This window comes from Ooceraea biroi, chromosome 4 (assembly GCF_003672135.1).
Source record: "Ooceraea biroi isolate clonal line C1 chromosome 4, Obir_v5.4, whole genome shotgun sequence".
Lineage (NCBI taxonomy): Eukaryota > Metazoa > Arthropoda > Insecta > Hymenoptera > Formicidae > Ooceraea > Ooceraea biroi.
In genome coordinates this window covers 825,148-839,820 of record NC_039509.1, presented here as the reverse complement: position 1 = coordinate 839,820, position 14,673 = coordinate 825,148, and the positions used below count along the sequence as shown (strand labels likewise).

The window sequence follows — 14,673 nt, the reverse complement described above, 5'->3', positions numbered from 1 at the left end:
ATTGAAAACAGTGTATAGTATATACAAAATAACAGTCCTACACAATCTTTAAGCATGTGTGTTTGCACAACATCAAATGCATTTAATCGTAAAAAGTCCATCTGTCAGGAGAAAGAAAAACAAAATGGTACTCTTAAAAATGTTTATTTTTAATTCTTTGGTATCAATGCTCATGCGCATTTGCATTAAAATACAGGAATTGTGGAAGTGAGAGATTGATATACGTCTGCACTGTGATGTTTTGTCATCACGAGATGACGAACGAGCGGGAGACATTATGGAGACATACACGGTAAAAGATAACTGGCAGCAGAGCACTGCTGATCAGTAGATCAAGTGAGCGAGGCTTGAGGATTGTGAGATTTGAGGAAGTGTTAAATAAAGAATATTATACGGGACGTCCTGTACATTCAATGTCTAGATTGTGGTGAATGTGCTACAGATAATAGCAAGCGTGTTATTATTAATTCGCGTTGCAACCCTCTCGCTGAGAGGGCTCAACAGGACTCAGCGAGTTTGCGATTATCATTATTGTAATTGAAGAATCATTAATGCATGTCTCAAATACATTTACAAAATGAAAATTTTATGTCAATGTGTCTAAAGTACATCCATAAGAATTAAAAATTAAAGATGAAAATTCGAGATCTTTAAATTTTGTTAACAATTATTTATTTCAGATTCAAAGTATGCATGGGAAGCTAAATTGATGTTTGTTGTTCGACAATTTAATTATTGTAAGAAAAAGAAAAAAATTATACTATGCGTAGAATAATTTCTGCTTCTTCTTTTTACAAGGATTAAATTGTCGAGCAATAAGAATGAGTATAGTACCGCCGCGGTTACGCAGGTAAATATGATTCTTTAGCACATCGAGATATTGTTTTGTAACGATTCGTTAAATTACGATTTAACACTCTGATCAAAATAATTATTAATTTACAGGAATTGAGAACAAACAAATCGGACAGAGCATCGGACAAGTGTGATTCGAGGAATTTCTCTACTACTACATCAGATACCTCTTCGCTAAAGTGCCCTCATCGGTTTCCAGACATGTGCAAGAGGAGCGCGGATTGCCGATGACACATGAATTTTACAGGAAATTTTCGAAAAAAGAGATTCTCGGAATCGCTGTTAACGATGCCACGAACGATACGGTTCGCTCTCTCTCTCTCTCTCTCTCTCTCTCTCTCTGAAGGGCGTTCGCTGATATCATACATGTGCTGTTAACACAGATACTTATCACAGAAATTGCGTTCCGCAATTTCAATGAATTTAACCCCGAGTTCGCCAGAAAGAGAAGAGTAATTTATCATAGAGTGATTCTATCAAGGAACGAATCGGATTAATCAATAATTAATTTGTTTCTGCACGACATAGAGATCATAAGATACTTATTAAAGACGAACGACGGAATGTCAAGAAAGTAATGAAATTTTATACATTCTCCTTAGTTCGAGTTCAGTCGGAGTTTTCGGAAGTAGTGTTACACATATAAGTGATGCGTTTCCTGTGATCGTCCGAGGGGTTGAAGGGAACGAGGGGTAAAAGGATAGTGTCCGTGCTGTGGCCGACGGGGAGGAATTCTATTCGGCCAGCTCTTCATCCTCGATCATTCCCTTGCCCAGGCTGAGCAAGTATTTCGGGCCAACGACGTCGTTCGCTTCTTTTCCAGACGCTGGCGATTCTCCCGTCGCCAACTTCCAGGCTCGTTTCCCGAGGCCGAAGCTGAATGGTTTGATGCCGCGTTTGTCCTCCATAAAATCGTCCGAGCCGTCCTCACGAGAATGGTAACTCTCCAGATTGTCGGCCGAAAAGTAGTCCAGGTTCAGAGGGTGGTATCCGTTATTGCGTTTTCCTAGGCCGAAATTGTAATCCCGCAGGCGCTTGCCGATGCCGAACGAGAACGGCCACGTTCTCTGCAAATGGAAATTCACTGCGTAAAATACGAATCGAAAAGAGCTAATCTCGGTTTCATCTGACGTATCCGACGTATCCGATGTACGTGTTTATCGATCGAATACACTAAGTGATACAACAAGCATTTACGATTACTCATGAAAGTTTTCGATATTATTAGAATGAAATATTGGATATTATTAGAAATCAGTTCGCTAATCAGATTCTTTTCAACAGCGAGGGTATTACTTGGCAAAAGAACATTTTATTCTGTCTGGAACTCACTTTATCCTCGCTATTGTCGACCCATCGTTTTCCGAGACCAAAGTTGTACAGAGGTAGCCTTTTGTACCCGGAAACGGTGTAAGTATACGGAGCCCTTTTTTCAGAAGGTTCCTCGAATTTCAGATTGTTCAATAATGGATTCAATCGCGGACTGTGTAAAGGAGAAGACGGTGCCTCTTCCATCGCCGCTATTGATTTCCCGACGACGCACAGCAGACAGAATATAATGATGCTGTTAACAGTCAGACTTGTTCTTGAATTCATGATGCCGGTTAGAATCTGGAAAGCACAAAAATCGCGCGGAATTGTAATCTGTAATCGCTTACCAGTGCGAATAATATTATAGCAAGCGTGCCACAACTATTAATTCGCGTTGCAACCCTCTCACTGAGAGGGCTCAACAGGTACAAACTCAGCGAGTTTGCGATTATCGTTATCGTAATTGAAGAACTATTAATGCATGTCGCAAACATTACATTTAAAAAACGAAAATTTTATGTTAACATGTCAAAATTTTAATTAAAAAAAATTGGTAATATCATATAAACTTTTCCAATCGTCCGAGATTGAGTTTTCAGAATCACGTGCACGGAAAATTCGCGATCCTCGTCACAATTTTCGAGAGGAAATACGTCGAACCTCCACGGAATCGTGCATTTTGATTGTGTAACAAGTGCTTATGTGATATTAAATCACGTGATATCACGTGATCTAATATCACATCACGTGATATAATAGTTTCTTAACTGGCGATATCATGTTCACAAAAATTACATGCTGGATTTCAACCTCACTATATAATTGATATCATTGATGACGTTGATCCAGAAAGATTACATTAACAATGTCTATATAAATAACGACAATTGTTTTATTTATATTGGTAACTGAGCTTTTATATCATCTCTATTTTATATCATCTCTAGCGGTCTGATATTTCAATGAGATTTAGTTTCAGTGGATCATAAAAGCGTATTAATGCGTAGACTTTCGTAAAAGATTTTATAGATCCCTTCGGGGCACAGATGCACGCAAATGGAATTCTATCATGTAAAAATAAAATGAATTGTTATTTACGACTGGCTGGGGATAAATGCCGTTGCAATGGAGGCGAAAAGTAGCTTCAGCTCGTTCTGGTCGAGATGTCGCACCGATTTTACGACGCGGATTCTAGAAGTAGTACTCTACTTCTTTACGAAGTATTTTCGTTGTCACCGAATCGGAATCCCAGTATTAAATCTGGATAAAATTATGTGTACTTTCTGTTTTATATTCCTGCCGCGAACACTTCGTGATCCGTGAAATTTAATTGTCAATTGAGAATTTATTAAAATGTGGAAAAAATAGATTTTATATTATAATAAAAACGACTTTATTCTACTAAAGAATTAGTTGCATATTAATGTACATGTAAAATAGCAGGTCGATTAAAATACATATTCTACTAACATTAGCAATTAAAAAATAAATGTTACTTTATGGCTGCGTAACTTTAATACGTAAATTTAACACGCAAAACTAATACGTGTTCGAATAAATATTTAATAGAGACTACGGGATCAAGAGAAAGAGGCAGAGGATGTGGCGAGATTGGATGTCACGACATCGCTATAGACCGCTAAAATCCTCTAGATACAGTTCGTTCAATATCTGATGTGAAATCCGATGGATTACGAGTCCCTCTTTGTTCCATTTTCTCATGTTGCTTGTGGAAAGACTTGTAAGACGAAAGATTCACCAACGGGGACCAATAAACAGTAGACAAAAGTTGCGAAGATCAGTTGGATAGCCGTCAAGTTGTCAAGCAAGAAGTTAAAGTAATGCATACTAAAAAGCGGCATTGCATGCGATTCTTTCTCTTTCTTTTTCTCTTTTTTTTTCCTGAGTCTCCTTTTCATGACGAGAATAGCAACAAAAAACTTGCGTTATTTGTGTTACGCTCATATTAATGCTGAACAGGTTCGCGAGCTGAGTTTACAGTAAAGACTATTAAACGGCGTTCATTTAGCAAATAAAAATTGCAGTCGTGGTTCGTAACGTTTAATTTCCGGTGGATCGTTCGTTCGAATTTAAAGTAATCGCATAAAATTAAAATGGCAATTCCATTAGAAAAAGGCACTACTCGAACGGTGAGTAGTAAACGTTTTCGTAACTCGATCCGATTTCTCGCCTACTTGTAATTACTACTGAACAGGATCGACTGAAGTTTTTAGTAGCAGTTGGGGTGTACAGTAACATTATAGAAGAATATTTGTTAATTTGAAACTTCTTTCTCAATCGCGGTAACGCAGCAGATTGCTAATACCAATCAAAAACTTGTTTCGTTATTTCGATTTCTTTAATTTTTGATAAAATGATTCGATGAAACTATCAATTTCGTTTATTACTTCATACGTTGTACGTAGGACTTGTGAGAGCGATGTTATCACATGTATGAAAAACAATCGAAAGTTTCCTAATAACTACTTAAAGCTGAGGACCCGTTTGATGGTCGCAACAGGTGCTACCCTCGCTTATTGTCTTCTTTTGCTGTAAAGCGGCTTTATTCGTCTTAATTCGTTTCGCAACCTTCAGATTTAACTGTGAATAAAATAAACATTATTAAATATCCTTTTTATATTTTTGTTCATGTATTTTAGTAAAAAGTTTGTGTAAAAATTAACGCTAAAATATAATAGCAATAAAAAAATTAGAGTAAATAGAAAAATTTTCAAATCAAATTACTATTTTGTTAAAAGCTGTTTTCTTACAAAAGATGTGATAGGAAAGCTCTATTCTACATACACGTGTAGTATACGATCTCGTTACTCGTACGTTGCTTTGCGCGTGCATTTGCGCGAGACACTACCGTGTCTCTTGATTTGCTAGTATTAAATTAATATTACAAGCTATCAAATCCAAAATTCTTCATATTCTTATATTGAAAATCTTGTTTGCAAAGCTCCCTGCCTCGTAAATTTTATATATTGTTATATTATTTCTTTTGGCAAATCCAATAAAGTATAATCTCGCATCATTTGACTTTTTTTAGTTGTTTTCCTCGAAAGACGAGAGCTTACAGTGTCTTACCTGTCACTCAAGACGTTGAGGGCTTCGAGGATTATTGAACATTCCATCCCAAAAAGGAAATTCCTTTTTACTTGGTCGGCGAAATTTTAGGCACGCAAATAAGGAATACATGAGTATCGACTTTTCATTGTGTATATATAATAAAGAGAAAATGGTATAATGTAGGCAAGAGTGATAAAAAGGAAATGAAGTTACAACTTCTTTAGTTTCAACAAATCCTGAACATTCTTTAATTTTATGCGCTTTCTCTATTTGCTGTTACGCTAAGATGAGCAAGCGAACTCTCTCGCAACGCTCCAAAAAGTGACAAAAAAAGTGGCGGAGAAATGTAAATAACAAAAGCGCGTAGCACTGTTAGTTCTCACTACAAATCAAAATATCAGGAAATCTGTTCTTTACTACCCGCACATTTGTCAAAAAACCTAACAATAAATGTCTGATTGACTGTCGGTAGACCACTGCATATTCAATGCACAAGAAAGGACAGAATTGTCCCTATCTTTTGCCTCTCTCACCGTTTTGCTGAGGACAAATATATAGCTATACTCAGTTTATTTTATATGTTTATATGTCTATATATGGTTTAAACATTGACATGTAATACATACATAAAATTTTCATAAAGATTAAACATATTATCGAAGCAAGCATTGGAGCAAAACATTGGATGCTAGTACGTACACATAGATATATAACGTAATATTTAATATAATAATTAAGTTATATAAAAAAACATTAATCTTATAGAAATAAATATATTAGTGTAAAGAGTTAAAAATCTTAGCTTTTTAATTTTAAATGTTCTTTAATAACAAGTTTTTCGGTATCTCTATTTGCGTAAATTTAATTTACGCAAATGTCTCGAATGTGGATGCAGCTTATGATTAAGTAGTTTGCTGTAAATATCTGATACAAAGAACATAGCGACGCACATAACTCATGGTTGGACTTTACCGTAATAACAATACAATGAAGTATGGACTTGCAATATGTAATTGGATTCGACATCGGTGAAACCGCGTCGCGTCCACGTTTCAAAATGAAAGCCACTTAATGCCACTGTATCAAGCAAACAACTTTATCTCCTGCAAAAATAATTACATGTGCTGACTACACACGTAAACACCCGACATTTCAAATGAGTGAACGCGTGCTAATAAGTAAGCTAATAACAGAAAACGCGAAACATGATTAATACATTGTTACAATATTTCACCATATGAGATCAATATTTCCCTGTAACTAAAATATAATTTGCAATTCTATTTGAAATATAAATCGAAACATTATATGCTTTCACGTCTTTAGGAAAGACCAACGCCAACTTTTCACGTTCTCCTGCTTTTATAGTCTTCGCGACTCATCATTAAATTTCTTCCAACAGTTTACGAATTCATACCGTGTCAGGACATAATACATATTCCCTTTTGGAATTCTGATGAGACAACGCGCGCACAATGGACCGCCTTCAAATTCACGTTGAATGAAGCAGAAGACTTTTGGCCGATCCACCGATGAACGTTGTGTCAGCACGATCAACGATCTCCCAGAATCTTTCATGGTCCAGTGAACATGCCGTCTAGGCTAGTATCAATCTTCGGCATGAATCTTCATTCGAAAATTATGTCGCACAAGCGTCAAGCGTCTCAATTAAATTACACACTATCAGTCAGCGAGATGATTTTATAAGATGGCTATAAAGATTATTATCGGCCCTTGAAATCCAAAATTTTTGCTTGATCCTGTTATCCTTGTGGTAATCTCAATCAATATTTACGGAACGCTTCTAGTGGTCGTTCACATAATAACGCTTTTGCTTCTCAATAAAAATCTAGATTACACCGCGTTCTATACGGAGCTTTATTTGCACGACGTTATAATGTATATTCACGGCTTCTCGCCGGATCTCCTTTATTATCGGCGCGTGCCGAAGACTTTTATAGCTCCATGGTGAATTCGGATAACAAAGGGACGAAATAATAATAGACCATGAAATAACGCCGCGAGAAATTCCTTTTTTCTCTTTACAGTGATTTACCTTTCCATAATTTCGTGCGCACTTTAGATAGAACTCGAAGAGTTTGATGTATTACAACCATAACAAATTTCAATATTGCACAAATGTGTATAGGTAAGTTTATCTTGACTATTTGAAAACCAACAACAAAGCTCCAATTAAATGTTCCGCTAAACGTCTGATTCAATTATAAATCTCCACATGTGACAATAAGTTTGATATTTTTTTAGCTGGATGGCTGTTGTACTTGTTTCTAAAACCGTGGTGTGTCAGAAATCATATTAAAAAGAGACTGCGTAGTACGGAAAACAAACGTCGAAGCGAATGTTTCGTTTTAGCTCCAAACAAAATATTTTTACAAGCGTTTGTGAATAGCGTTTTCATGAATAACGTTTTGCCTCTTCACGAGAAGTTAAGAGACTACAGAAAAGATCTCATGTTTATTTTAATCGGCTGCGAACGAAGAAACTCACGCAAATCATCCTTTTGCTTCAATTACCATACAAAAGCGAAAAGAAAAGTGATATTCGAAGAGAAATTTATTCTCTTTAGACGATATCGTTATTCCGCCTTTTGTTCTGCTTCTTCTTCCTCACTTGTGGCTTAATCATAGTTTAAATATTTACTAAAATAGATATAGACATTTTCATGAGGCATGCCGTCTCATCAAATTACTTCTACTACTTTACAAATGCAATGTAACTTCCGTGTGTTCTCATAAATATGCAAATAGATACTTCAAGAATGTACTTTAACAATATACTTTAACATATTTGCATCTGCGTCCCAAATAAAGAGAGAAAAAGAGAACTATTCATCAAATCTTTATATTTTTCTGACGATAATCTCGTTTATTGTTTTCTAATTAATGACATAGGTAATTAATCAATATTGCTTTTACCACCTTATTAATTTGCATCAAGTTCCTTCGCTTAATATATTGCCTCATTTCTTCTGTTATCGCACTGTGTGATAAAACGAAAATTTAATGTCGGCTCGAATCTTTAAATATCATACTCTTTAATATTATTTTCAAAATATCTTGAAAAGACCCCTTATTTAATATTATTTAACATAATAACTAAACCAGCAGCGAAACCACTCGCTTGTCGCAACATTCAATCATTTTTGTTCGTCCTTAGACAAATTTCAATCATCAAATCAGTTCTTAAACGATTTAATTATCTTCCACTTAAGTCACGAACAATGTCCCTCTGAGACATTGGTTGAATTGCTGGAATTACAACGTGTATTACACACACACACATATATTTACTCGCGTGTACGGTATTGTGTACAGTATACATCGTGGCGAAAGTGGAGGATATTGCCACCTGATCATATCGGAAGACCGCCCTTTTCTCGGCAGGATATCAGATTTGTCGTGTGGCAGGATATCAGACTTGGATATCCACTCTAATATGGCAGTATCTATTCTTGTCCGTCGTTCAGAACTATCGTGCATACGCAAGATTTACGCCAGCCCTTCTTGCGTCGGAAGTGAACCCGAGATGCTGTGTTTCTCGTAAAATTGAAATTCGGGACAAATACGCGTGTTTCCCCGCTCGTCACGTAGATGCTGACATTTGTCGCCTCTCTGGCGCCAATTGAATAATATAAGGCCAGAGACAAACTTATCAGCCTAAAAGGCACACCTAAATTAGGACGCACAAGTCACGTGACTACATTGCAAATAGCTAAGAAAATTATTAATTTTTGAATTTTATGTGTGATCTTTGCGAAGCACAATTTACGTTTTATACGCACGTTATCATATTTTTTCTTCTTACGAATTATTAATTTTTTCTTAGAAGAAAACATTAATAATTGTTCTTAGAAGAAAAAATTAATAATTCGCTGCTTCGGTTATTAGTTTCAGTATGTTTTCCGATATCGCGATACTTCTTTATTCACATTAATTTAAAAGAGTTTGTAAGAATTTATATTAACGTTCTTCCCTTTGCAATGTACGAGAGTATTGTAGCGAGAGTAAAAGTTGTTGAAGAAACTTTTCTATCCGTTTGCTAGTACGGATCAAGTCGGACTTATTCGGACGTAAAGCGCATTCAATGTAGCCTGAAGAACATTGTTCTTTACAAAGTAGCATCTTCTGTCACCATTCACACCTTTGAATACCGGAGATTGCAGATACATCCGAGTAAACTGCGCTAAGCTTCGCATCATTCATAATGGCTTATGAGCGAGGACGCTAGAAATACCGTCTTTACTTTGATCAAAGTATACTTTGACCATTTCATAAGTGTACGTGAATTCTTCCTGATAAAGATATTGCGATAAGACGACACTGAGATCTTTTGAATTTCAAGTCTTTTGAGGTCTTCTACAAACTCAATTAAAAGCCTTTAATAAGTAGCGGAAATCATCATTCTCGATTAATTTCAGGCGTACTTTATATTATTAAAGTTCTCATTGAAAACTTCGATTATCAGAATGTGCAAGATTAAAGATCAAATTACACCTTCCAGTGTTTCGCAGCGTTGATCGTCGCGCTGTCGCAACCTCGTCGATGAAACTTGCCGTCTCTTCCACGAGGAACGTCAGCGACCCGAATGCATTCATAGTCATTATCGAAAGTGCCGACGTTATCACCATTTCCATCGATACCGATCTTCGCGCGCGGCGAACAGCACGCATTTGCATCCTCGCAGACTCGCAGCATCCGGTGTGATAAACGATTCGCAACCCCTTTCTGCTCTTCGACATAACGCGGTGTCCTGTCTGTGTTTACTTTATGCACGTGTACATTATGCACGTCATGTACAACAATAGTGAGGAGAGATGCTGACGTGACATACGAGTGTCTGCAGCCTGCAGAGGAGAAGACATTCTCCTCTAATAACTACAAGACGATGATATTATCGCCGATCTCATCGAACAACCACGAGAGCAGCTTCTCACTTTAGTACCAAAAATGAGATTAATGTCACTCAGGCGTTTCATCTGTGACAAGAACGAGGGATGAGAAGGCGGGACGGAATTAAGCATTCCTCTTCGATTTCATTAGAATATTTTTGATCCTTCTCTCTCTTTCTCGTCTCGCGGGAATTGATTATTTGTGATCTAGCGATCGAAAAGGGTTAATGAAATTCTGCCGGTCGCGTGACACCTGCATATTTTTCATGGTAATTACCATGTCGTAATTTATCATGTCACAATCTACGTGAAAATATTACAATAATATTCTCGTATCCCATTCGATGAAGCATGTATGTGTACATGGATTTCCATTTTTATCTGTCTGCATTACACGTGTGCCGGAAGGTCCCTCAGGATGCGACCGGTGATTACGATTCTCGATGTAACCCGCCATGGCATTTCTACTTATTTGTCTCAGACGCGATTTCCCTCGTCTTTTTGCAAAACGGGCTGCGATAGCATCGACATCAGCGAAACGACAAATGTTGACGTGCCATTTTATTATGTGAAAAAATACTGTTTCTCTTTGTTGAAGAACCAATTGTACTTGCACGGAGACACGTATTGCGACGAAACGCATGATGAAACGAAAACATAAACTTTTATATTACATTTACATGTTTCGAGTTTATTTAACACGGTCTGTACGGATAAAGCAAAGTAACGTTAAACGTGTCGCCTTGTAAACGCGTAAAAAGCGCGCGCGCGAGTTATCTATCGCCGGAAATCCGATCAGATACACGTGACTGTCCGCCGCAATAAAGGCCCGTGAATTTTGTTCCGGTAGACCGCTAATTAACGTAGCACAAAGAAACACGAACGGGCTGCAGCATAATACGGGACAATGAGGCATTTAATATCCCATTGGGAAGCCGTCAAAGGCCATAATTAAAGACGTAACGCTAACGACAGCGCAAATGAAATTAATAATGAAGCTGTTGGCGGTGTGCGCAGCGATGCGGCAGAAGACTTTACGAAGTTTTGCGCAGATCCCACGTTAAGGAAAATAAATGCGAGATAACGTACGTTACTTTGTTCTTTCGCGCGCGATATTGTGTCCTATATACCTCGTACATCCGAAACTGTCCTAAGGGTCTTCTTGACTATCCATTTTGCAGCCTTATTGCTTGCAAAGAAATCCACGAGTAAAATATGCGCGTATATTGCGAGGAAAATATGCGCGCAATATATTGCGGCAAAATTCTAAACATTTTTTACAAGTACACATGTTTTTGATTCTTGAAATTTTGCATACGTAAATGATAAACGGAAGTACGGCGTGATGCAACGGACATGACGAGAAATTCAACACGCTTAATTACCTTCTTTTCATCGTCCTCTTCTCGCGTCTTCTTTTTCGCCACGAGCTCCTACGTAGCGGATTTTAAATTCTTAACGCGTAAACTCTCAGTTAATTCGATTCGCCCTAACGATACGTGCATCTTTTCGAGAGCAGGTGCAGTGAAGTGTCGCGCTTTAAAACACCATGACAACTTTACGGGAAGGCATACTTCGTCGCAGCTGTTGCTACGGCGAGCTACCCCGACGTTTCTCGTGTGATGACCTCAGCTCGGTTTCGGATTTCATTTGCACGAAATAATGTGTCAGCCCGTTAAAGCGGGTTAATAAGCGGCACGGAACAACCGAGGCAAGTAGCGGCTTACGAGCGGCAAACAAATCAGGTAGTAATAGCCATCCAATAACTGGCATCTAACGACGCTTTTTTCTCCTTTTTTTTCTCCTTTTTTTTCTCTTCTTCACCCGCATCTTGCTCATCTTTACCGCCTTTATTATACACACATGCAGCAATTCACTGAGATTATTCCCTTCGCCTACATCCGCTTATCCTCTCCCTCTCCTCCTCCTTTTCTCACGGTGTTAATCCCTTAGTCAATCTACGATGTGTTTCCTTTCTGCTTGGATAGAGGATTGTTCTCCGATTTCCATCTTGTTAAAGTTGCAATTTGCATATTACCTGTTACGTATATTCGGAATTTTAATATTCAATATAATCATGAGAATTCTTCGCCTTTTTCATTCTTTTGAGTGTACATTTGTAGCATCGTCGTGTTACATGATGAACGCGTATCGTTCAGTTCCCGACACATCCCCTGACACTAGAGAAACACGATGATCATTCATTGCCACGCGTTAGTGACGATAACGGTATAGCTTAATCTTCGATTCTGTTAGGTAAGCTCTCCATTGCTTGTCTGTCAGCATTCAGTCAGGACTTTGTTCTGTGGGAGCATCGGCATTGAAGTGTCGCGGTGCCGCGAAGAAAGATCGACGTCGAAAGAAGCATCGAATCCTAAGATAACGATAAGGTTGTGGAGTTTCATCAGGAAAAAGGAAAAGAAATAAGCTAGACCAGACGCCCCCGCGAAATCTTGAAAATTGTAGCAAACGGGAATGGTTTCCGTAAGCCGAGCATAGTGTAGGAAATTTATACACGGCTTATACAACATGCTTTGTGTGCATGATCTCGTGATTTCAATTTCATGAAATAAACGCTGGGATCTGATTTCAATCGTCGCGTCGATGAGAATGTCCGCTTTTGAGTCATTATCATTGCGCGCCGGAATACATCGCGTGATTTCACTCGAAATTGCCGAGAACCTTTCACTTCTCGATTTTTTCATCTGCCGGAAATGAATTACATGTTAGCGGCTGAACAGGTGGTATTCTCGCATTCTGCCCCTCTTTTCGCAGGAATGTAATAAAAGGCAATAATACTTTCTAATGAAATCACAAAAGATACAGATTAAATGCGGATGTATCAAAAGAGCGCTTTTCTGATACTTTTTAGACGATTTTGTCTTTTATGCCGCTCACAATAAGTGACTACGTAATTGCTTACGCGAATTCGAAACTTAGTAAAAATTGTGCATATGTAAAAATGTAACAAAAATCAACAATGTGAACGTTTAATTAGTTTTGCAAATTAAACTATAACAAATATTTTGATTAAATTAAATAGCAACTATTTATCCAATGCTTTTCCAATATGAATTTCAATTTGCAATTATATTATACAATTATTATATTATACAAATCAAAATTTTATTATACATTACGTTATTCTATACACAGCTGAAGGAGTGCACAATTAATGACCTAACTAATGAAGAAGATAGAAATACGTACAATTCTTTAAAAATGCTCACCTATTTTGCTACTTTTTCAAAGAAATAATAAATTAAAAAAGAGAAAGAAAAAACCACCAGCGTGAATTACTTGATAAAATTTTTTAAAAATATATAATAAAACAGATCGAATTATGTACTAACTAGGTATATTCATCACTGTCTAAAAGTAGCCGCACAGTTGTATAACTGGAAAAAAACTTGGCAAATATGATGTCACATGCATTTATAATAACTTCATCGCTCTCAATCACCTCTCAACCTTCGCGCTTACACCACTCGTACCATTAACGTACACATCTAACGTCGATAACGCATTACCGTTCAACGAGTCGAAAGTTTTATCAGTTTTATTAATAATTCAATTCCGACAGTGATCCAACAGAGCGAGCCGAGAAAAATTGAAATAACAGTTAAAATTAAAACGCACGACAAATAAAACCTGAGATCGACCGTCCCGCAACATTAAATGGGCGAAGAGCGAAGCGAGAGGATAAATTTATATCTCTTTCATGTGGCGTGAAAAAGTATGATTTTATGGCGAGCTTAATTAACGAGGCGAGAAAGAAGATAAAAATTGAAGGAAGAAAGGGCGAAAGCACGGAAGAGACGAGTCTGGGGGATGAATTACTCACCTGTTGCTGAACAACTACCGGCACAATCCTGCAGGTGAGGTGAGGGTACGCGACGTCTTCACGGTCTGCCAAAAGACGGAAGGGAACTCCCCGCCGCGTTACTTTTCTTTCTTCCGAGGGATGAAACTTCCGTTCGCACAAGCGAGACCGTCACTTCCGTTCTGGTTCTCACGTGAGGATGCGACGTTCAACGCCGGGTACCGCGACTTCGGTGTCTGCTGGCGGGAATGACGACGAGGGCGTCGCGACGCCGGCCTTTATACGTGTGTGCCCTCGACGGAGAACCCCTCGCGCATCTTTCTCTCGCCCGGAGGGGGCCGCGTGCTGCGTCGCTTTCTCGCGCTCGCTCGTTCGCCGTCTCTGTCTCCTTTTCTCTCTGCTCGGGGCGTCGCGACGCCCATCGCGTGCGTGTGCGTGAGACAGGTTTCAGCCGGACGACGCATGACGCCACACGCGGTCCTCAGATCGGTCAATTGCAACGACAGAATCCGTTTGGCTATTTTGCGAGAGAAAAAGAGAGAACGAGAGAGAGCCGTGAATGATTTTTTGAACTTTTCGCATCTGAATTAATGAACTTCCGTTCGCCGCAAGTGTTACATCCGTTATTTCGCGATTGAGCTACTTCACTTTAATGCTCGAACGCTGGCGGACACGTGGAATTAGTTACATAAAATTTTCATAA

At 38.2% G+C, this 14,673-nt stretch overlaps 1 protein-coding gene across 1 annotated transcript; it reads right to left on the bottom strand.

The window, feature by feature from the left end:
* Nucleotides 1-129: 129 nt before the first annotated feature.
* LOC105283611 (allatostatin A) lies at nucleotides 130-14,248 on the bottom strand. Its single transcript, XM_011346510.3, has 3 exons — nucleotides 13,992-14,248; nucleotides 2,188-2,466; nucleotides 130-1,922 (listed from the first exon to the last, which is right to left on the bottom strand). Exons 2-3 carry the CDS (start codon nucleotides 2,449-2,451, stop codon nucleotides 1,590-1,592), a joined length of 597 nt encoding a protein of 198 aa, XP_011344812.1. The 5' UTR covers nucleotides 2,452-2,466; nucleotides 13,992-14,248; the 3' UTR covers nucleotides 130-1,589.
* Nucleotides 14,249-14,673: the final 425 nt, after the last annotated feature.

What these genes read in the sequence shown, in the direction of transcription:
- LOC105283611 (XM_011346510.3), bottom strand. Translation starts at nt 2,451, where the DNA reads ATGAATTCAAGAACAAGTCTGACTGTTAACAGCATCATTATATTCTGT. An exon ending in TCGACAATAGCGAGGATAAA is followed by an intron (nt 1,923 to 2,187) that starts GTGAGTTCCAGA and finishes TTCCATTTGCAG; the next exon opens with AGAACGTGGCCGTTCTCGTT.